Source organism: Podarcis tiliguerta, assembly GCF_965153285.1.
Source record: "Podarcis tiliguerta genome assembly, chromosome: 4".
Taxonomy (NCBI): domain Eukaryota; kingdom Metazoa; phylum Chordata; class Lepidosauria; order Squamata; family Lacertidae; genus Podarcis; species Podarcis tiliguerta.
Window position 1 is genome coordinate 64,918,752 of NC_139537.1, and position 19,713 is coordinate 64,938,464.

Consider the following 19,713-nt stretch of genomic DNA (forward strand, 5'->3'; position numbering starts at 1 on the left):
GTGGCTTTTAAGGTATTTCAAGCTCTCCCCACTTCTTGCAGTCCACAGACAAACAGACCAACATCTGATAAAGCCAGATTGACAGCAAAACAAACGAGCATATGTACATAAATACATAAATATAGGAGTCAAAAGTAGTATCAGAATTAAGGCACTTTAACTTGCATCATAGCAATCCAACTTGTATATTATGTCTTATTTTTCTAATGAGAACCAATAGTGTCATATGCCTGTACAGATATGTTATCTGGTGTTTGCTTTCAAAGTGGAACAGCCTCCCTCAGGAAGCTAAGGACTCTCCTTCCCTGGAGGTTTTTAAGCAGAGGTTGGATGGCCATCTGTTACGGATGCTTTAGCTGAGATTCCTGTATTGAAGGGGGTTGGACTAGATGACTTCTGTGTCTCTTCCAGTTCTATGAGTCAACACTTAGGTTGCAATCCTAATGCTCAATTTTCTTGGGAGTAAGCCCCATTAAACACTGTGGGACTGACTGCCAAGCAAACATGCATAAACTTGCACTTTTAAAGCATGGATAAGATATTTGCAAGGCCCTGTTAGTATTTTCAGATGTTTGTAGCACGATACTTAAAAAGATGTCTTTCCTTCTTTGTGCATTTGCTGCCAGAAACGCACGCCAAACATGTTTGCCGCATCAGGTGTGCAGCTGCCCTAAGAAAATGTGTTTGCACATAGTCAAAGGTAATTTTGGGTCACACAAGGATAGACTCAGCCATTCAAATCCTTCAGCATCCTCTAAAGGCTAAGAGGAAAGATTCTGAGGAAAACCACAGTCATTATCATCTACTTATAATTAATTTAAAGTAATTAATTGATGGCTTTCTGAAAAGTTGAACCAGTACATTGGTAAAGCAGCAAAATGGGACACAGAGATTGCAAAAAGCTGTGCTGGAGCATTCAAAGCTTTTGCTAAGGAACTGTTACGAAGTGTTAATCTTATTGAGTATCTCAGAAACACATAGATAAATGCATATTTATTTGCCATGTAAACACCCTCAAAGCCAATATTTGTTTTATTACATCAAGGGGCTGTTTTTCTTTTTAACATTTGGGAAAGGTTAGTTGCCACTTGATGGTGATGAACTTGAGTTTCTGTTGGCTCCCCCGATTTCCAATGCAATTAATTGCCTGCTTCTGAGATTTATTGCCGGGTTGACTGAAGTGCAACTAATTTGCATGCCAGTGCTGCTCAGTTGGAAAAACAAAATAAATCACCACCACTGCATTAGCCTGAATGAGTGCAAAGCCCAAAAGAATTTGCTCATGAATAATCCAGCAGCTGAAGTAACTGGGGACTCCTGGTAAGTGGTTCCACATTTGCAACTTACGTGACTGGTCTTAAAACACTATTGATCTCTCCATCCCATTCAGTCTACAACTCCGCGAAAAGCAACCATGTGTCAGGAAAGCATTCTAGTATCAGCTCTTCCTTAAGGAACATGGCACACACTCTGTCTCCCCATTCCCACCCAAGGGACAAAGTCTTTTTCAGTCTTTTCAGCCAGAGTGGAAGGGGAAAAAAAGGTATTGGTCCCTGTAACTTTAGAGAGAGCAAACAAAAATTCAGAGAAAGGCCCATTTGTGAGCAGCTCTTTGGCTAAAAGGGAGGCTTTCAATGTGACACTGTCAGGGTGGAAAACATATACTTGAAGATTTTGTGGTAGTTGTGTACTGGATGAAATCATTGTATTGCCATGCTGCTTTGTGTAGTTCTTTGGACAAAGAGAGAATAACCCTATCCTTTTATATAGCTGTGGAGTGAAATATTCCCTTGGAGGTTTATAGGATGCCTCGTCCGTGGTTATCTTTGTCACAGCAGCTTGTAAAATCATGCAGCTGGTTAGGATAGGCAAACATGCTCAAGTGTGACAGGTTATCATGGGCTGATCAGTGGATGGACAATTTATTTCAAAAGCGAAGAATGTTGTAGGGCTGAGAGACATAAACTCATGAGGCACCACCAGAGTTCACTGTAAGGCCACCAATGCTATACTCGCCATTTTTCAAACCCATGATAACCATAACACAATTGGATATTCCTGTTTTACAAGCTATTCTTGAATGATTCAGACTTGAGAAATACATCTCCTGCCTCAGTCAGTCAATACAGTGAACCTTGCACCAAATGTTATTAAGAACCACAGCAAATGCTATTAATTTCAGCCCTAGAACTCAAGAAGCAAAATCTCCCTTTGCTGGTGTTTCCATCCCTTTGCTAGCTAGGCTTCCACAGATACAGGAAGAACGGTGTAAATGTATATTCCACAAAGGCAGATTTGAAAAGAAACCAGAGATCATAAAGTGGCTTTAGTTAATATGCTCTTTGTGTAGCTAACAAAGAATCCATATGCTAATAACCAGATTTTCTTGATTTCCAGAGAATTAACACTTGCTTAACAACAGCAACAACCTGAATGAGGATTTTTCTAAGATTAGGGGGATTTCAGGGCCATCCACTTTACATTGACGGTGCACTCCGCTTGGACTGTATTTGGCAGTTCTACCCAGTTTCATAGAGATACTTAACATGCAAGAAATGTGGAACATAAAGGTGAACAGAAGTATTAGATGATGGAACATTACAAAGGTCAAAGCAGTATTGCTAAGTATTATCTGTCTCGGACTACATGAAGCATGGGAATTTTAATATAAGATTTCCCATTGACTTTGTCTGTGAACTTGCAGGTGCAGAGGTCTCCCCGCTTTCTACTTATTCAGTGGAGAAGGAAAGAAAGAAATTTTGAGAATAATGTCCCTGCATGGAGATGAAACATCAAACAGCTGACCCTGAATCATATTCTGATGACAAATGACTTATGAGACATTCGTGGGATAGAAGGCCTGATCCTAACAGAAGGCACTAGAAAATATGGAGGGCATTGATGGATATTGGCCACCACAGAACAAAAATCCAATCTTTATGGGTCAAAAAAGACAGACAGAATAGCTAAGGCTGTTGGCAGCGCAACAGGAGATAATTCCATGTGTTACTTAGAGTTCATTCTCTTAAAGTTAAAATGATCTAGCCAAGAGGGGACAGGTGCAGGTAATGCTCAGCAGCCAAGCAGAGTGGCATGATCTATATTGAGATAGCATGTGTTCTGACTGGCTGTGTTGTTCTGATGGAGTCTGTACATTTGGTCAAATGACACCCTGCTATGTACAAGGCCTAAAATAAGAAAGGCAAAACCTCTCTCTATTCCTTTCTCTTCAAATTATTCTCTGTTTTTGTTCAGTTTTCGTAGGAAAGCCTTCTCGAGACTTTTATCTCTGGATTCAGATTGCATTACTTAAGTGGCTTTGCTCACAAAAGAAAGGGCCAAGCAGGGAACTACCGGTATGTGTGTGAGAGGGGATATACAGACTTCAGGGATAATTTCACAATGCAAATTCAGTATGACACATTGCACAGGAGACAACATCTTTCTCTAGAGAGCTTGACATTTACAGGCAATCTTAATCAGAGAATGAAGTTAGAGAACAAACATAAAATTTATTTGCATGATATAAATACTAATTATTATAAAAATATGCAGAGGGCCTTTTCAGTAGTAACACTCCAGTTATGGAATAGCCTCCACAGAGAGGCTTTCCTGGTACCTTCTTTATTATATTTTTGTCACCAAGTACAGACCTTTTCTTATTCACCCAGGCATTTGAACGGTATTTTAAACCACTCTGGGGCTGTAGCTGCTTAGTGTAGTTTTGATCTGAGCTGTGAACTATTTATGCTGCCTCTGTTGCAAGGAAATATTTATTGCCTTTTATTGTTGATTTTAATTACCATAAATTGCATTTTTAAAAATATTGCCTGTTTGTAAGCCACTCCAGGGAATATTTGTTGCTGGGTGGCCCTACAAATCGAATAACAAAATGGCAAATTCTTCACTGAAATGCACCCAAAACTTTCATAACACCCCTCAAGAGCACAAAACAAAACTAATCCTTTTAGACATTATATGAAAAGAGAAGGCAAGAAATTATGTATCTAGAGATTAAAGTAAAAGGTTGGAAGGAACCTCAGTCTGTTTGTTCCATGCTTTTCAGTCACCAACCAAGTTTTCTTGAACTCCATGTTCCTTTGCAATCTCTGCATGCACACCCAAAAGTGGCCAACAATTGAAAAATATTTCTAAAAGCAATAGATGATATTGATTCATTGCACAAAGGAACTAATTTTGAAATGTTATAATCTTGCCCACCATAATGCCAAATAACCGAATTTCCTATTGAACCAAAAAGAACAATAAAGGCAATTGCTATGCAGTTAAGTTAGCATTTATCCCTCCTAAATAACCTGATGGTACAAAGCTGTTTTAGTTACTATGGGACAAACAGAGACTTAACATTGGCATGCAAAAAAGAGAGAACAAAGGGTCCTACTCTTGGTAAGTAGGGCAAGGCTTCTGGGCTCTGGTTACTTGACATGAAAAAATAACAACACTACAATCCTTGGCTCAACACCTACATCAGCACCAGCTTCTGGATCATTCAAAAGAACCTTATGAAGCCAGTTGTTTGGCAGCAGAGACCAGTAACTATTGATGATGACTAGGGCGGAATTCAGCTTCTTAACCACAGACCCGATATCAATCATTTTATGCTAGCAATCCATTTCATAATACTTTCTACTGTCTATCTTTCTTATTCCCAACAACTCACCGTACACTATTATTTAAAGCAGGGGCCAGCAAACTTTCAGCAGGGTGACAGTCCACTGTTCCTCAGACCTTGGGGGGGGGGGGGTGGACTATATTTTGGAAAAAATAATGAACAAATTCCTATGCCCCACAAATAACCCAGAGATGCATTTTAAATAAAAGGACACATTCAACTCATGTAAAAACACGCTGATTCCCAGACCGTCCATGGGCCGGATTTAGAAGGTGATTGGGCCGGATCCAGCCCCTGGGCCTTAGTTTGCCTACCCATGATTTAAAGCAATAGGCTTGTGAACGGCTATTTGCTATGAATGGATTCTTTATGTTTGGACTGAGTATATCCTTGATTGAATTATGATACAGATTAATAGTAGCAATCATGAACTTTGATTACCAGATGTAGGGGAGAAACAACAGAGATTGTGGTACATAAAGTTTTAGTATGCCATAAACACCACAGCACCATTGATTTACGTCTAAGTGCTAACATTTATTCCTAATATTGAGGGATGGAGCCAGGTTTGAGAGAACCCTTGGCAAAGTGGGACCCTTCCTACATCAATGAGCCCTGGCGGTCTTATCTTACAGCAACAGCAGGCAAATTACCGGTAGGTCTCATCCAAACTTCTGCTTGCCCATGCCTAGAAAGCATGGGTCTGAGCAGTTTTGCCTTTGCCCCACTGCTTTCCTCCAGAAAACCCACTCCTTAGTGCTAAATCAGATGAAATGTCAATCCAGATAAAACTGACGTATGCTCCAATTAGCAGTAAAGAGCAGGTTTCCCTGGAGGAAAGCAGTGGGGCAAGTGGCAGTATGGATGAGCCCTTAAGCAGAATTCTGGAGAAGGGCTGGATGGCTTGGATTCACCACTTGAATCTCCTGCAATGTCCCAGAATGATTCTTCTGGGGCATTGTGGAAAATCTAAATGGTAGCTCCCAGCGCCAGGTACTTTGTAAAAGGAGATCCTAAGCAAGGCATGAAAAACGAGCCCTGTAGCTGCCCAAGGATACAGTGCTTTGAATTCCTTTGGGTAAGAAAGTCCTTATGGTCTATTAGTAATATTTGCTTTATTAACAAATACGCAAACAGAGCATAAGAAAAGGCACGCTGATTTTAATAGTTCATCAAGGGCCTAACAGAAGAAGAAGAAGAAGAAGAAGAAGAAGAAGAAGAAGAAGAAGAAGAAACCTTCATTCCAGAGCCAAACACTGCAATCCATTGTCAGATGGAATAAATCAGATGATTCCGCCCAGCAAAGGAACTTGCTGGCTCAAAGGGTACAGATTAAAAATAGACATTAGAACAGAGTCAGATCACAGGAAGTAGAACAACCAGCCCCTTGATCCCATCTAATCTCTTATCTCAATGCCACCTTATCTACATTGTTCAAAAACGTCTTCATCATTTCACTATAAAGAACTCGAATCTAAGTGTTGGGGGTGCTGAGCTGAGATGGCCCAACTGCCTCTTGCTTGTTAAAAGCAGAATAAACATGTCCTAATTATTTGCAATGAGAAGCAGGGTCATCCTAGGGGAGGAACAGGGCCCGAGGCAAATCACATTGTGTGCCCCCGCCCTGGGGCCTTTATATCCACCCCCTCCTCATAATAATGGCAAAGGAAAGAGCCCTCCTCCCCACAGCTTTCTTCTTCTTCTTCTTCTTCTTCTTCTTCTTCTTCTTCTTCTGCTTCTGCTTCTGCTTCTGCTTCTGCTTCTTCTTGACACACCCCTCTCTCTATCCACCCTCAGCTTACATTTTTCTATTTTGCCACTGATATATCAGTGATGTGCCTCTAAGACCCTTGGCCTCCACATCCTCCCTTCACTGCCTTGCTTTAAGATGAGAGGAGGTGGAGAGCCTCAGCAGGTGAATGGAAAGGTGGCAGGAAAGGCAGGACAGCAGGTTGTGGCCGCTGGAACCAGGTGCTCCCCATCCTCAAATGTGAAGGACTGAAATAGACACCTGTTCCAGCCCTGCAGGGACAGCCTTGCCAAAAGGGTAATGCGTTTGTTAATTAAAATATTTATATTATGCCTTTCAGATCCTCATCCCCACCTTCCAGCAGCCCACAATATTAATTGCAGATTTTTTATAACCAGGGCTATTCTTCAGCCGGAACTCACCTAAGCTACTTTGTATTTAGGCACAGCTAGTGATTTTGCCCCAGAAGGAAGACAGAAACAGCCTAAGCTGCGTAAGTACCAAATTTACAGATATCTGGACAAGGGAAGGGATAGAGCTCAACACCTAAGCATATGTTTTGCAGGAAGAAGTCCTGCTTTCAAACCCTTGTGCAGGCAGGGTTTCAGCCCAAATGCTGCAGTCCTTTCTGGACAACCTTGGGGGGATTCAGGACAGATAAAAGAAAGTACTTTTTCACACGATACACGGTTGAATTCATTCCCTTAGGAGGTAGCGATGGCTACCATCTTGGGTAGCTTTAAAGGAGGATTCAAAGGAGACAAATTCAATGCTTTTTTTGGCGGGGGTGTACGCATACCCCTAAACAGTTTGTGAATCTAAGTTTGGCCTCATTGAGGGGCAGTATTTCAATATGAGTAGGAGAATGAGAGTACCCCTAAACATTTTTAAAGAAAAAAAGCACTGGACAAATTCATGGGGAATACAGCTATCAGTGGCTACTAACCATGATGGCTATGTTCTGCCTCCACAGCTGAAGAAAAAGAAGAAGAAGAAGAGTTTGGACTTGATATCCCGCCTTTCACTCCCCTTCAGGAGTCTCAAAGCGGCTAACAATCTCCTTCCCCTTCCTCACCCACAACAAACACTCTGTGAGGTGAGTGAGGCTGAGAGACTTCTGAGAAGTGTGACTGGTCCAAGGTCACCCAGCAGCTGCATGTGGAGGAGCGGGGAAGCAAACCCAGTTCACCAGATTACGAGACCACCGCTCTTAACCACTACACCACGCTGACTTTCATGCTTCTGAATACCCATGGCTGGAAACCACAGGAGGGGAAAGTCATGTTAGTGGGTTTCCCATAGGTATTTGGTTGGCCCCAGTGAGACCACGATGCTGGCCTAGATGGGCCATGGGCCTGATCCCACAGGCTCAGGTTCTTACGTTCTTAACAGTCTGGCGTGGTATATGGCAGCTTCGTATCTATTACCTACATATTTATTTTTACAAAAACAAAATGAAGGAAGTGGGTTAGTTAATCTCCTACTTTGTCACACCGTAAAGCTTTTCAAGCTCAGGAATTCTTCAAAGCTTTAAGATGTGAACTGCCCTGAGACTTGCAGGTATAGGGCAGTATGCAAAGTTTAGTAATAATGATGATGATGATGATGTTGATGATGATGTCTTTCCTACAGACAGACCTCATCATGAGATGTTCCGTTTCCTAGATTATCAACATACATAGCATTAGAGAAAGCCAAGCAGAGTTGCTGGGTTAGGAAAGAAGATTCTCATTTCAAAAGAATGAGTGAGTTTCCCAAATGCTTTGGAAATCTTCTCCTATGGATTGCCAACACACACACAAGTTTTATGTTTCCCTCCGTCTCCAGCATAGAGTGCAAGCCAATATAAGAGAAGGTAGGATCAGCTCTCAGTTGACTTAAAGGTCAACTGAATGAGGGCAGAAAGCTCTCAGAAAATCAACCATCTATTATGACCACAGAGAAAACTCCATTAAAATTAGAAAATGTGCTGGTTTCTTGATGTACTTTGAGGAGATAAACAACCAGATCTATAAACCACCTGAGGCATTCCCTAACTAAGGTCACATCCAGAAGTGGAGGATGTGTGAGTTCAACATATGAGAACAAGCACTATGTTATTTAACTCTTAATTCACATTACACCAACAAGCCCCCCCCCCCTTTCTAATTCTTGGAATAGCCAGGCTAGCTTTCTGGTGAGGTGATCATCTGAATGATGGGCCATTAAGGGGAACAAAGGAAGTGGATTTGTGCAAGACAGCAAATGGGTGGGGTGCCCCTCTCTCCCAGCTCATGGGTAGTTAGAAAGACAAAGTTGAGAGCTGAGAATTGGAGTGATGTGAGCTGGATGCAAAGGAGCAAGCTGGGGAGATAGAAACAGAACATTTTTTAAATTTCTATTTGAATCCAAGGCTGTGGCTGTGGGCAAAGCAAAGCCCTCTTGGGGTGCTAAAGCTATGAACCCCTCCATCATAGGCTCAGGCTGTAGAAATGCATAAATAAACCATGCAGACATCACAGACTCTATGGAACCTCATTCCATGGGTAAGTGCCTGGAACTCCTGGAATCTTGCACTGCTCTGAGATTGGGGTGATGCTCAACAATATTATTCCAGTAATACAGATGTCTAGGTAGACTAAAATAAAACATTTTATCTGTGGCTACACACCACCCTAAACAATGAAGGAATTGCATTTAGCACAATATTTTATCAGAACTTTGGAAAGCTGTAGCTTTCTGAGAGACAAACTCTATGGGAACTTCTACCCCCCCCCCAATGTAAATGTCTCTGAAAATAAATCGGAACCACAGCAGTTAGATTAAATGGGTAAAACTTCCCCTATCTACAGTCCTAATCTGGATCAGGCCCACTCTGCCTCCAACTGACTTTGTAAGAGCCATTTATGCAATTGCTAATTGTGCAGATGGCATCCCTTCTAGTTTCGATCTGAAATATCCTGATGTTAAGATTGGCTGGCTTGTGGCAGGTTTTACGAGTTTTGTTTGATGCATTAAAAAACCCTTCAAAGGCCATTTGACCATACATGACAGCGAGGTAAGTGCACACACCACAGGCAACATTGCCTCTTTCAGATCACCTTCAAGCCTCTGAAACAGCTACCGTCTGTCTCCTTTCTAAGTTCTGCATATTCTTCCACGGTTAAATCCAGCAATTTCTGTGAGTGTCTGACAAATGCAGGGGACACATGCTGTTTGCCTTGAGCCAAATGGTGCACAGCTCTCCTCTTTCCTCTCTTTTGCACTAATTAACCTATTTCCTTTTTTCTGTATTAATTAAAAACTGGCTCTTTTGGCAAAATATGTATTAACTTTAGATTACTGAATTTTTCCTCTTTTTAATGAAACCTCTCTTTTTTGGCTATTTCCCACATTTGAGAATAATTTTCAAAAGCAAGGCTAGTTAAAGAAATAATAGCTTCCCCCTCCTCCCAGGCCTTTAGAATTCTCTGCAGCTTGCTGAGGCTGAACTTTCCTGTATACAGTACTTAGTAAAGTTAAAGAACCCCGGATGGTTAAGTCCAGTCAAAGGTGACTATGGGGTGTGGCGCTCATCCTGCTTCAGGCCAAGGGAGCCGGCGTTTGTCCACAGACAGCTTTCCAGGTCATGTGGCCAGCATGATTAAACCGCTTCTAGCGCAATGGGACACCATGATGGAAGGCAGAGCGCATGGAAACACCATTTACCTTCCCTCTGCAGCGATATCTATTTATCTACTTATCTATTTATCTACTTGCACTTTTGTGTGCTTTTGAACTGCTAGGTTGGCAGAAGCTGGAACACAGCAATGGGTGCTCACCCCATCCTGCAGATTTGAACTGCCAACCTTCTGACCGGCAAGCCCAAGAGGCTCAGTGGTTTAGACCACAGTGCCACCCACAGCCCCTTTTATACTAAGTACTGACATACGTACTACTACAATCAAATGCATTAACATGAATCAACAGCTATTCTAGGTTGCATCAACAGAAGTATAGTGTCCCAATTAAGGGAAGTAATAGTCCTGCTGTACAGTGGTACCTCGGGTTACATACGCTTCAGGTTACATGTGCTTCAGGTTACACACTCTGCTAACCCAGAAATAGTGTTTCAGGTTAAGAACTTTGCTTCAGGATAAGAACAGAAATCGGCTCTGGCGGTGGGCAGCAGCAGGAGGCCCCATTAGCTAAAGTGGTGCTTCAGGTTAAGAACAGTTTCAGGTTAAGAACGGACCCCCAGAACGAATTAAGTACTTAACCCGAGGTACCGCTGTATTCTGCCTTGGTCAGACCACACTTGGAGTACTGTGTCCAGTTCTTGGCACCACAACGTAAGAAGGATATTGAGAAGCTGGAATGTGTGCAGAGGAAGGTGACCAAGATGCCAAAGGGTCTGGAAGAAGAACAGTTGAGCGAACTGGGTATGTTTATCTTCTAAAGAGGAGACTGAGAAGAGATACCATAGCCATCTTCAAAAATCTAAAGGGATGTTACATGGAGGATGGTGTTAGCTTGTTTTCTCTAGCTCCAGAGGCTAGGACCTGAAACAATGGATTCAAGTTATAAGAAAGATGATTCTGCCTAAACATCAGGAAGAACTTTCTTACAGTAAGAGCTGTTTACCAAAGAACAGACTCCCATAAAGGTAGTGGGCTCTCTTTCCGTGGAGGCTTTTAAGCAGAAGTTGGATAGCCATCTGTCATGCATGATCTACTTGAGATTTCTGCATTGCCAGGAGGTGGACAACATGACCCTTATTCAATGATTCTATGAAATCTTTTAGTCACTATTTTCAAAAGTTTCACTAATACTCTAACAAAGTATGGAATTTATGTCAACTGATTGCCCAGATCAGATTTGTTCCTTTGCTTATTATAAACTTACAAGCGATATCAAAGAACTACACAAATACCACTGTATCTACTATCTTTAGGTACCTAAGAGCTTTCACACAATTCTATGCAGTCAAAGGAAATAATAGTCTTTCAGCATCCTGTGAAACCTCATGTGTTCAGCAACAAGCACCATTAGTGTCAAATAAATCCATGTTTATGATTCAAATGCAGACTCCAGGTTCTTTAATTGTTTGGGAAAACAACACAGAGAACCATAGGGATATATGCTAAACAATGTGACAATTTGTTTTAGAGGAGTGTTACTCACTTTTCTCATGTATGAAATAAAACTGACAGCACAGAGATTCAAATGAGAAATCAAAATGTTCTCAACTGTGCCACATTAGCAATTAGAATATGTTGCGGCAAACTGGGAAAAATTGAAAACTTTCTTAAAACAGTAAATTAGTCTCTGAGAGACCATTTCAGTTTCTCCCAGCAAAAAGTACTCATCCAATGATTGGTCTATAAAACATTAAGAACACTACCTTTCCTAGGGAACCAACAGGCTTGAACCAGGAACTCTGTCAGTGAGAGTCAAGTGTTTTACTCCCTGTGCCAATGGGCAGCTCTCAGGTAAGAGGAACTTTTGGACTCATTTTGCTGCTATAAAGTACTATCCAGATAATGGCCAGAAGGATGTACTGCAGCCTATCAGCCCAGGCCATGTGGACCCAGGAGCCAATAAGGGACCAGCTAGTCTTATATAATTGCTGCCTCCTCAGGAAAAAATCAGACAGAGTAGCTGCTTCCCTTCCACTGCAATGCTGCCTTTGGAATATCAGCCACCTGTCTGCCTGTACTATACAGGGTAGACAGAGGTTAGATTGGACTCTACGAGTAGATTACTGGATTATTTTTGTAGATCTGACAGGCTGACTCCTGTAGTAACTCAGATATAGGCCTGTACTTGAATATACAGCTCATCCAACTAGCACCTGGCATCATTCTTGAGCCATTATTTTGGACCTAGCTCCACCCCTCAAACTGCTAATATGCCCATAATAGCCATAATGTCTGAAGCTTAAGCCAGATAAGGCAGATTTAGCTTTAAGTCCCCTAGCATCACAAATTTGTGGATCTCTAACTTCATTCCATCACCTCCAACAGGTCTGTCAGTCAAGTCCCCGTGGCCCTTAGGTGGATGCTACACCTAACGGTCAGGGGTATCCTTACCCTTTTACACCTAATGAGTGCAGGATACTGAGTAGTAGCCTCAGCTGTCGCTGGAATACAGCAGCAGGAGCACATAGTCAAACACTGTTTGCTCAGGATATTTGTGCAAGGAAAAACATTCACAAAGGACAGAAAGGATAAGTGGTCACAATTTCTTTGTGTATATTACGTTATAGGATTTGGCAGCTGGTTTCAATGCTGGCTGCAGGTCTCAACCAAGCCTGTGGTTTCCTATCTACAAGAGGGGAGTTTGTCGTAGAAGGAACTGCTGAACTGGTCAGAGCAGCTTGTTTGCCAGGCTAATATGCCATAGGTGGACCTGTAAGCACACTCTATTTACATGAATGAAGAGCAGGCCATGTTGCCAGAGAGATAAATGGGTGGGCCTTCACCTTTCTCACCTGGTCAAGTGTTAAATCAACCCAGAGGCAGAAGAACAACAGCCAGGGCTAGTCCCTAGATGAGGCTGTCTGGGGCTGGAAGGTGGAAACAGAGAGGCTTGATTTTATCTCTGTGCTAAAATGATAGCTATGGCTTTGCAAACCCACCTGGAAGCCTTCTGGGGAGGCAGGATCTGTTGGAGTGCTATTGCAGTGAGCCCTTCCATCTAATGCTCAAGGGCTGCCACCTGTCCTGTACAATACAGGATTGTCCCATATTTCAATGTAAAATGCTGCATCCTGTATTGATACAGTTTTGTCCTATATTTTGGGTCTTCTCTCTCTCTCTCTCTCTCTCTCTCTCTCTCTCTCCCCCCCCCCCCCCCAAGTTAGGAATCCTCTCCAAATGCACGTGTTTGCAAGGGTGCAGGAAAGGTCGTGTATTTAAGCTCTGGGTAGCCAAGCACAGACAGATTTACCAATTCATGTGTATGTGTGCGCACGACAAATTCCAGAGGGGCCATCCTGTTAGGCTGCAATAGACTCTAACAGATTGCTTTGAAGTCACTTTAGTACCAGATTGAAAACAAAAACCCAACTGCCTTGTCCTTTATCTTGCCAGAACGAAGGTGGCAATCCTAGTTCAAGCTGTATATCTGTGTAAATGAAGCCATATATCCTACAGACACCACAGTTGCCACTGACCTTCATTCCAAAGAAACCAAACCTGGGTAAGTGCTCAAACCCCTGAAGCCTCTCATTGCTTGGAGATGAGGGTGTGTGCAACAATACAAACTGAAAATCATACCTCACTCTTGGCGATTAAAGGCATAAAATTCCCTTCAGTCATTATTTGTATTGTACACTTTGCAGCATGCTCGACATGGAATAAATGGAGCATTTTTCTGGGGGGAATGCAGAAGTCTGCTATGGTGTGTGTTGATACATACACACATACATACATACATACATATTTAAAATCACTCTAATTCCAAACTATACTGTGATTAACTTTAAGACACCAGAACAGGCACCACCAGCATAATAAAATCAGTAGCAGCTGCTGCTACGTAGCAACACAGCAGGTTCTTTAAATAGACCTCAGCTGCTTGGCATGCACGTTACCCACTCTCCTTCTGCAGTTTAATAATATAGTAAGAATTGAGCTTGGCTTTTAGAAGCAACTTATTCCCTGTTTCTTTGCTTGTAAAAGAAGCACCTCTGCCCCTCTTGTAAAGCACAAGTCTGGTTTACAGATACTGATATAAGCAAGCCGTTTTCTTATTTTTTGTCCATGGGGGGTCATTCACCTGGGGGAAAAGAAACTCAGCAGAGCAAAACGCAAGAAGAAGGGCAGTTCAGTGTGCCAAGGAATAATGAGAGCTTACCGATGCAAACTATACTATAACACTATCTGAGCAACTGGGCTTCAAAAGGCGACGAACACTCTAATTAAGCATGGTCAGCATAGCAGGAGCCCAGTAAAATGAGAAATGTGGATGAACCACAGTTCATTATTTTTTAATGAATCTACTTGGTAGTCTCTAGACCTTTAACTTCACGTTCTTCCAGAGAGAGTTTTCCTACAAGAAGGCTGATCAACGTGAACCGTGATAGACTCTCAGTCAAAATTCCTACCGCAAGGCAGGAGTCAAAATGCACACATTCAAAAATATCACTTCAGATACACATTTGGACTACAGCTGGAGGATCACATTTGTAAATCTTTTGGGTCCAAAAACTACTTGCCTGTAGACACCTAAGAACAAGAGTTCCTGACCAGATGCTTCAGTGACATGCCACTTTTCTATGATTTTTTTTAACCTGTTAAGCAGTAAATAATGTAATCATGTAATAGCCAGCAAATAGCCAATTATATGTAGATTGGACATGTATGCCAAACATTTAGAAAACTGCAAACACTTTGCACCTCCCCGGTTTTGCTTACTGCTACACTGCCAGAAGCTAAGCTATGGTTTCGCTTAGTGATACATACAAACCTGGGCCCTGTGGTGTGTCTACCCCAAACCCTGGTTAAAACTCATGGTTTGTTTAGGGAAAGACAAACCATGAGCCCAGGTTTGCATGTAACATTAAGCCAAACCATGGCTTAGCTTCCAGTAGCAAAGCAGCAGAAGGGGAGGAGTGCAGCAGCCCTGGTTTTCTAAATGTGCACCAACATGTTTGCTCATTCATATTAAGCCATAGTTTGGTTTAGTGTTACTTGCCAACCAGGCCATAGTTTCATTTTGTTAACTTTCATTATTTTGTGCAGAAAAATCATACCCCTTGGATTCATGTATCTTTCAAGTTTATTTTTTAGAGAGAATGGGGAATGGGGGAAGGAAGGGAAGCCCAATTTCTGAATACACAAAAGTACCCAAATCATTTATAATCTTGGGCTATGTTGCCTCACAGAAGGGATGCCTCATCACATTGTCACCATGGATTACTTTTTGCCATGATGTGGTGATTGTACTGTACTTTTCCTAATCATTCCAGATGTCCCCATTGAGACGATAGTAAGCTCTTTATGTGGAATGAAGTATTATGTAACTGTAATACAGCTCACTGAAACTCATTAAAGGGAAGACAACTGCTGTCAAAAGTCCCAGCGGCAGGCAGACACAGGAAAGAAAGGGTAGCATTCTACAGTAAGGACATCACCATCGCAGTATTCCTCCAGGAATTCAGTACCACTTACAGGATCCGTTTACAATTGCCTGACTAAATTGGTATCAAAGGGGTTACACACAGAATTAGCCCTGCAAAATGCATGGCTCATCTAGGATTCTAGAATGACAGAAGTTTGCTTAAAAGACCTACAATCAACTGCCTGAATTCGCCTGCAGGAAACTGCATATAGTCGAGGATTGCATACACCATTGCTTTGAAGCAAAAAAAAGAATCTGATGCCTAGGATGGAGTACAGACTCCTGAGACTCTCTGCTTTCATTTAAAAACTGAATGTCTCCAGTTCTTATGGAGGCTGAGAAGATCATGGAAGTCACAACAGGGCAAAGTAGAAATTCCGAGGGGGGTTCTGCTCACAGCAAAACTCCTTGTTCTTCCTTCATAATCTCATATTCCTTGAAGCTGGCTTCAGTAAGTTCCCAGTTTCCATGGCTCTCTTTCTTATAATCCTTCTGTCTTTGTCAAGATGATTCTAATACACAAGTACATATAACTAGCTATTAATTTCATACTTGTCACCTGCCAAGCTGTTTCACTAGTAATTTGTTCAAGTCGACAGCTTTTGTGTCTGCCATAGTCAGACTGTTAACCTGTATAAAATCCCTGCTTGTCACAGGTGGTCTTGGGGAGTAAAAAAAAAGAAAACACCTTTAAAAAGCCATAGATAGCTTTTAAACATATTTTCTTTTCACAGACTACAGTTTTTCATCTTTTCCTAACAACACCAACACTTGGGCAACCTAATTCCAATATATGTAGAATAGGAACAATGAATGTACCACATACAGCCATATACAATACAGTATTTGAAAGCTTTTCCCCCACACAGAGTTACAGTTCCCAGAGTGGTTTAATCATCCATCCATCTGGGAAATACAGCTCTATGAAGGGAATATGGGTCTCTGAACAACTTTTAGCACCCATAAGAAACTACAGTTCTCGGGATTATTTGAGGGAACACATGGCTTTTGAAAGCAGTATAAAAGCTGAGTTTGTACCTCAGGTTTGAGGGTAGGGTTGGCTTTCTGTCTTGTGGCTTATAGCTAAACCAATAAAATTATTACCTACCTATTAATACTACTAATACTGAATGCAAAAGTGAAATGGTGTTTATCAAACCACAGGTTGCTAGAGTAGTTTATTACTCAAAATAAAACAAAAACAAACAACTACCTGACGAGGTCGATGACTCTCTCCCTTGGAGCAGTGTTGACAGGCTCATCATTAATCATTATGATCTGATCTCCCGGTATAAGTTTTCCTTCAGAGGGACCCCCTATAAACATACGACATTCAAGCACAGATTATACATCATTTCAAATGTGCCAATAAAACGTCTCTGTTAGGCAGATAGTAGATATTCATTATATATTACTATGATGGAGATGTGAAGTACCTTCTACATCGAGATCATCCTTGTTGAAGGCTAGTTTTAATCATTCAAAAATATTAATTCACTTTGCTTTTAAATTGCCCTACATGAAAAACAGATCCCCGAGTGGCTTACAAAATATTATATAAAACAGAACCCAATCTCAACAACAGACACAATACAGTTCTGTTGATTCTATCATAAAACTGTAACACCACCAACAAGCAAGTGAGAAAATGGTTTTTTTAAAAAACATCATTTCAATAGATTCAGCAGCAGTACATCATAACAATAAGATAATAATCAAAATGATAAATTTCCACCAAAAGCTTGGGTGAACAGACATGTATTTAACTAGATGCTGCAAATCTAGAAGTACAAGGACCAGCCACAGCACTGCAGGGAGGGAATTCCACATTTGGGGATCTACTAAGGAGAAGGTCCTATTCCACTTCACCACACAGTGAGCTACACTCACTAGTGGGATGCCCAAAAGGACCATCTCTACAGATCTCTGGGCTGGCTCAGCTGATATAGGAGGTGGCACTCCTTCAAGCATTTTGCGCTGGAGATATCAAATATCAGTGGGAAAGCGATGATATCTGCCCGTCCACGTGAGATGTATAGATATACAATCAAAACTTGCTGACAGATCAAAGAATTGTACCAATAGTAGTTTTAGTATCAATTTCAGCTTCTTATTTCAGACTTCTGAAATTCCCTCCTGGCACATGAAGCAGGGATAACGCAGGGATGGGCAGAAGCTAGACCAGGGTCTACTGGTAGATCACTGGGTGATTTGCAGTAGATTATCAAACATTTCTGACTTCCAAGTAACAGCAACATTAGTATTTTTTTCCTTTTCAAATTAGCCTGCTAAAATGAAGAAACAAGGCAAAAATGGGAATGGATTATGAGCTTTGTTCAGGTCCTGAAAGCAGGAATTCCTGAGCTCTTTCTTAATTCCAAGTGTATGTCCATATTGCATTTGTACTTGATTCTAGCAGGTTGACCTAAGGGTTCTAAGAGTGGGAGGAAGAACCGAAGTAGATCCTGGTTAGGCTCTGCCTAACCACAGATAACCATCTACCCTTGCACACTTCCCATAAGTGTGGTCCTTGTGCTTTAAGAAGCATCCAAGATATCCCAGATCCTGGGATACTGAGTAGGTAAAGCAGGCCAGGTCTGTGAGATGCTGCTCTCCATTATTAAGTGACAGCCACAGTGGAGGAATGATTGATAGTAATGTGCCACCTGCTAATTAATTTCAGATGAGGGAAAGTGCCAACCTAGTCACCAATATAAGCTTTAATGTTGATTATGGCTGTACATTAGAAGGATTCACAGCAGAAAGCAGAAATGTTGAAATCATAATGCAGTCAGTTACACACAATAATCAGATCCATTCTTCTGCTAGGTCATAAGTTTTAGAATAACTCAAACATAGAAGGAACCATACCTGGTGTGACAGAGCGCACCACCACAGGCTTTTCACTGCCAGCCACAAAACCAAATCCCAGCACTGGATCTCGCCTCATTTCCACTTTCCGAGGGGCTGGAGGTGTGATTTGGCAGCTGTCTAATCGTGGGTCATCAAAAGGGGCAGACTGCGTTATGTGACTAAGGGAAAAAGAAACATAAAATATATATGTTATCTGTTAAAGGTTACTTACCTAGGTGACAGAGTGACATAAAAACTGAGGACAAAGTCATATTAGTTTAAAATTCATCATCTTATGTTGGAGAAATGAGGAATAAAACTTCAAATCTACATAAAACATCCTAAGTACATATCAGCAGAACACTCATAATTGGGTTCACCTTGTGCCTTCTTGGTGTTTACACAATACATGCAAGTCCAGTCGAAGTGTTCCAGAGAGTAATAACAGTAGTAAAGTTACACTTCAGTACATCAGCATGGACACTTTCTTACCTAGTAAATAACACACAGGGGGACTAGCAGATACGGCACTGGTAAATTTAATTCAAATTTTGTCTCCTAAACCAAGGTTTGGAGGCTGCGGTGGAGTGGATGGCAGTGGGATGGATGAAGGTGAATAGTGAAGGGGAAAACTGAATTCAGACAAGTTGGAGAAGAGGGATGCTGAGATCCTGAGTAGGGTTAATTTAGCTGTGATACAGTGAACTTAGAAAGCTGCCTTATACTGATTCAGACTATAGGTGATGGTAACTCCATCTGATCAGAAGGTTCTTGGAAGTGATTTGGCAATGATTCTAGAAAATAGGCTATTATAAAATGTAGGTATTACAAAGAGCATTCATAATAGACACCAGCTATGTGTGAGAAGATGTTCAGGAGCAGTCACATCAATGGCATTCCACCCATCAGCCAGGAAACTCCCCAGAGCTATCTGGAAGCCATCTGGATCAGTCAACTTCCAGGTGTGGAATATTCCTATATGTCAACAGAATGTTTACCTGCCCATGACAAGGAGACAGTTGTAAAATCTCCCACTTTCAGGTCACCCTCTCTTCTTGCCTGGTTAACAAAACCAAATCCAAAGTGTGTCAGCATGAATACTGACATTCCCCAGGACTAAACGTAGGGTTGATCAGCACCATGCCCAAGGCAGCAATCTGCCCAGCTCACCCAACACAAATTACAAACATTCAGCCAGACAGGAAACTTGGAAAGAGCGATAGATGGACTTCTCATAGACTACCACAACCCCCTCCAAAACCCTATCATAGAATCATAGAGTTGGAAGAGACCACAAGGGCCATCGAGTCCAACCCCCTGCCAAGCAGGAAACACCATCAGAGCACTCCTGACATATGGTTGTCAAGCCTCTGCTTAAAGACCTCCAAAGAAG

General features: G+C 41.7%; 1 protein-coding gene across 3 annotated transcripts in view; it reads right to left on the minus strand.

The window, feature by feature from the left end:
• Positions 1-19,713, minus strand: part of FRMPD4 (FERM and PDZ domain containing 4) — a 205,979-nt gene that overhangs the window by 38,441 nt on the left and 147,825 nt on the right. For all 3 annotated transcript variants that reach the window (XM_083437428.1, XM_083437430.1, XM_083437429.1), the window contains exons 3-4: positions 18,339-18,499; positions 16,681-16,783 (exon numbers count right to left, since the gene is read on the minus strand). In XM_083437428.1, coding sequence (XP_083293554.1) covers positions 16,681-16,783; positions 18,339-18,499 — 264 coding nt within the window. The remainder of the gene's footprint in view (positions 1-16,680; positions 16,784-18,338; positions 18,500-19,713) is intronic.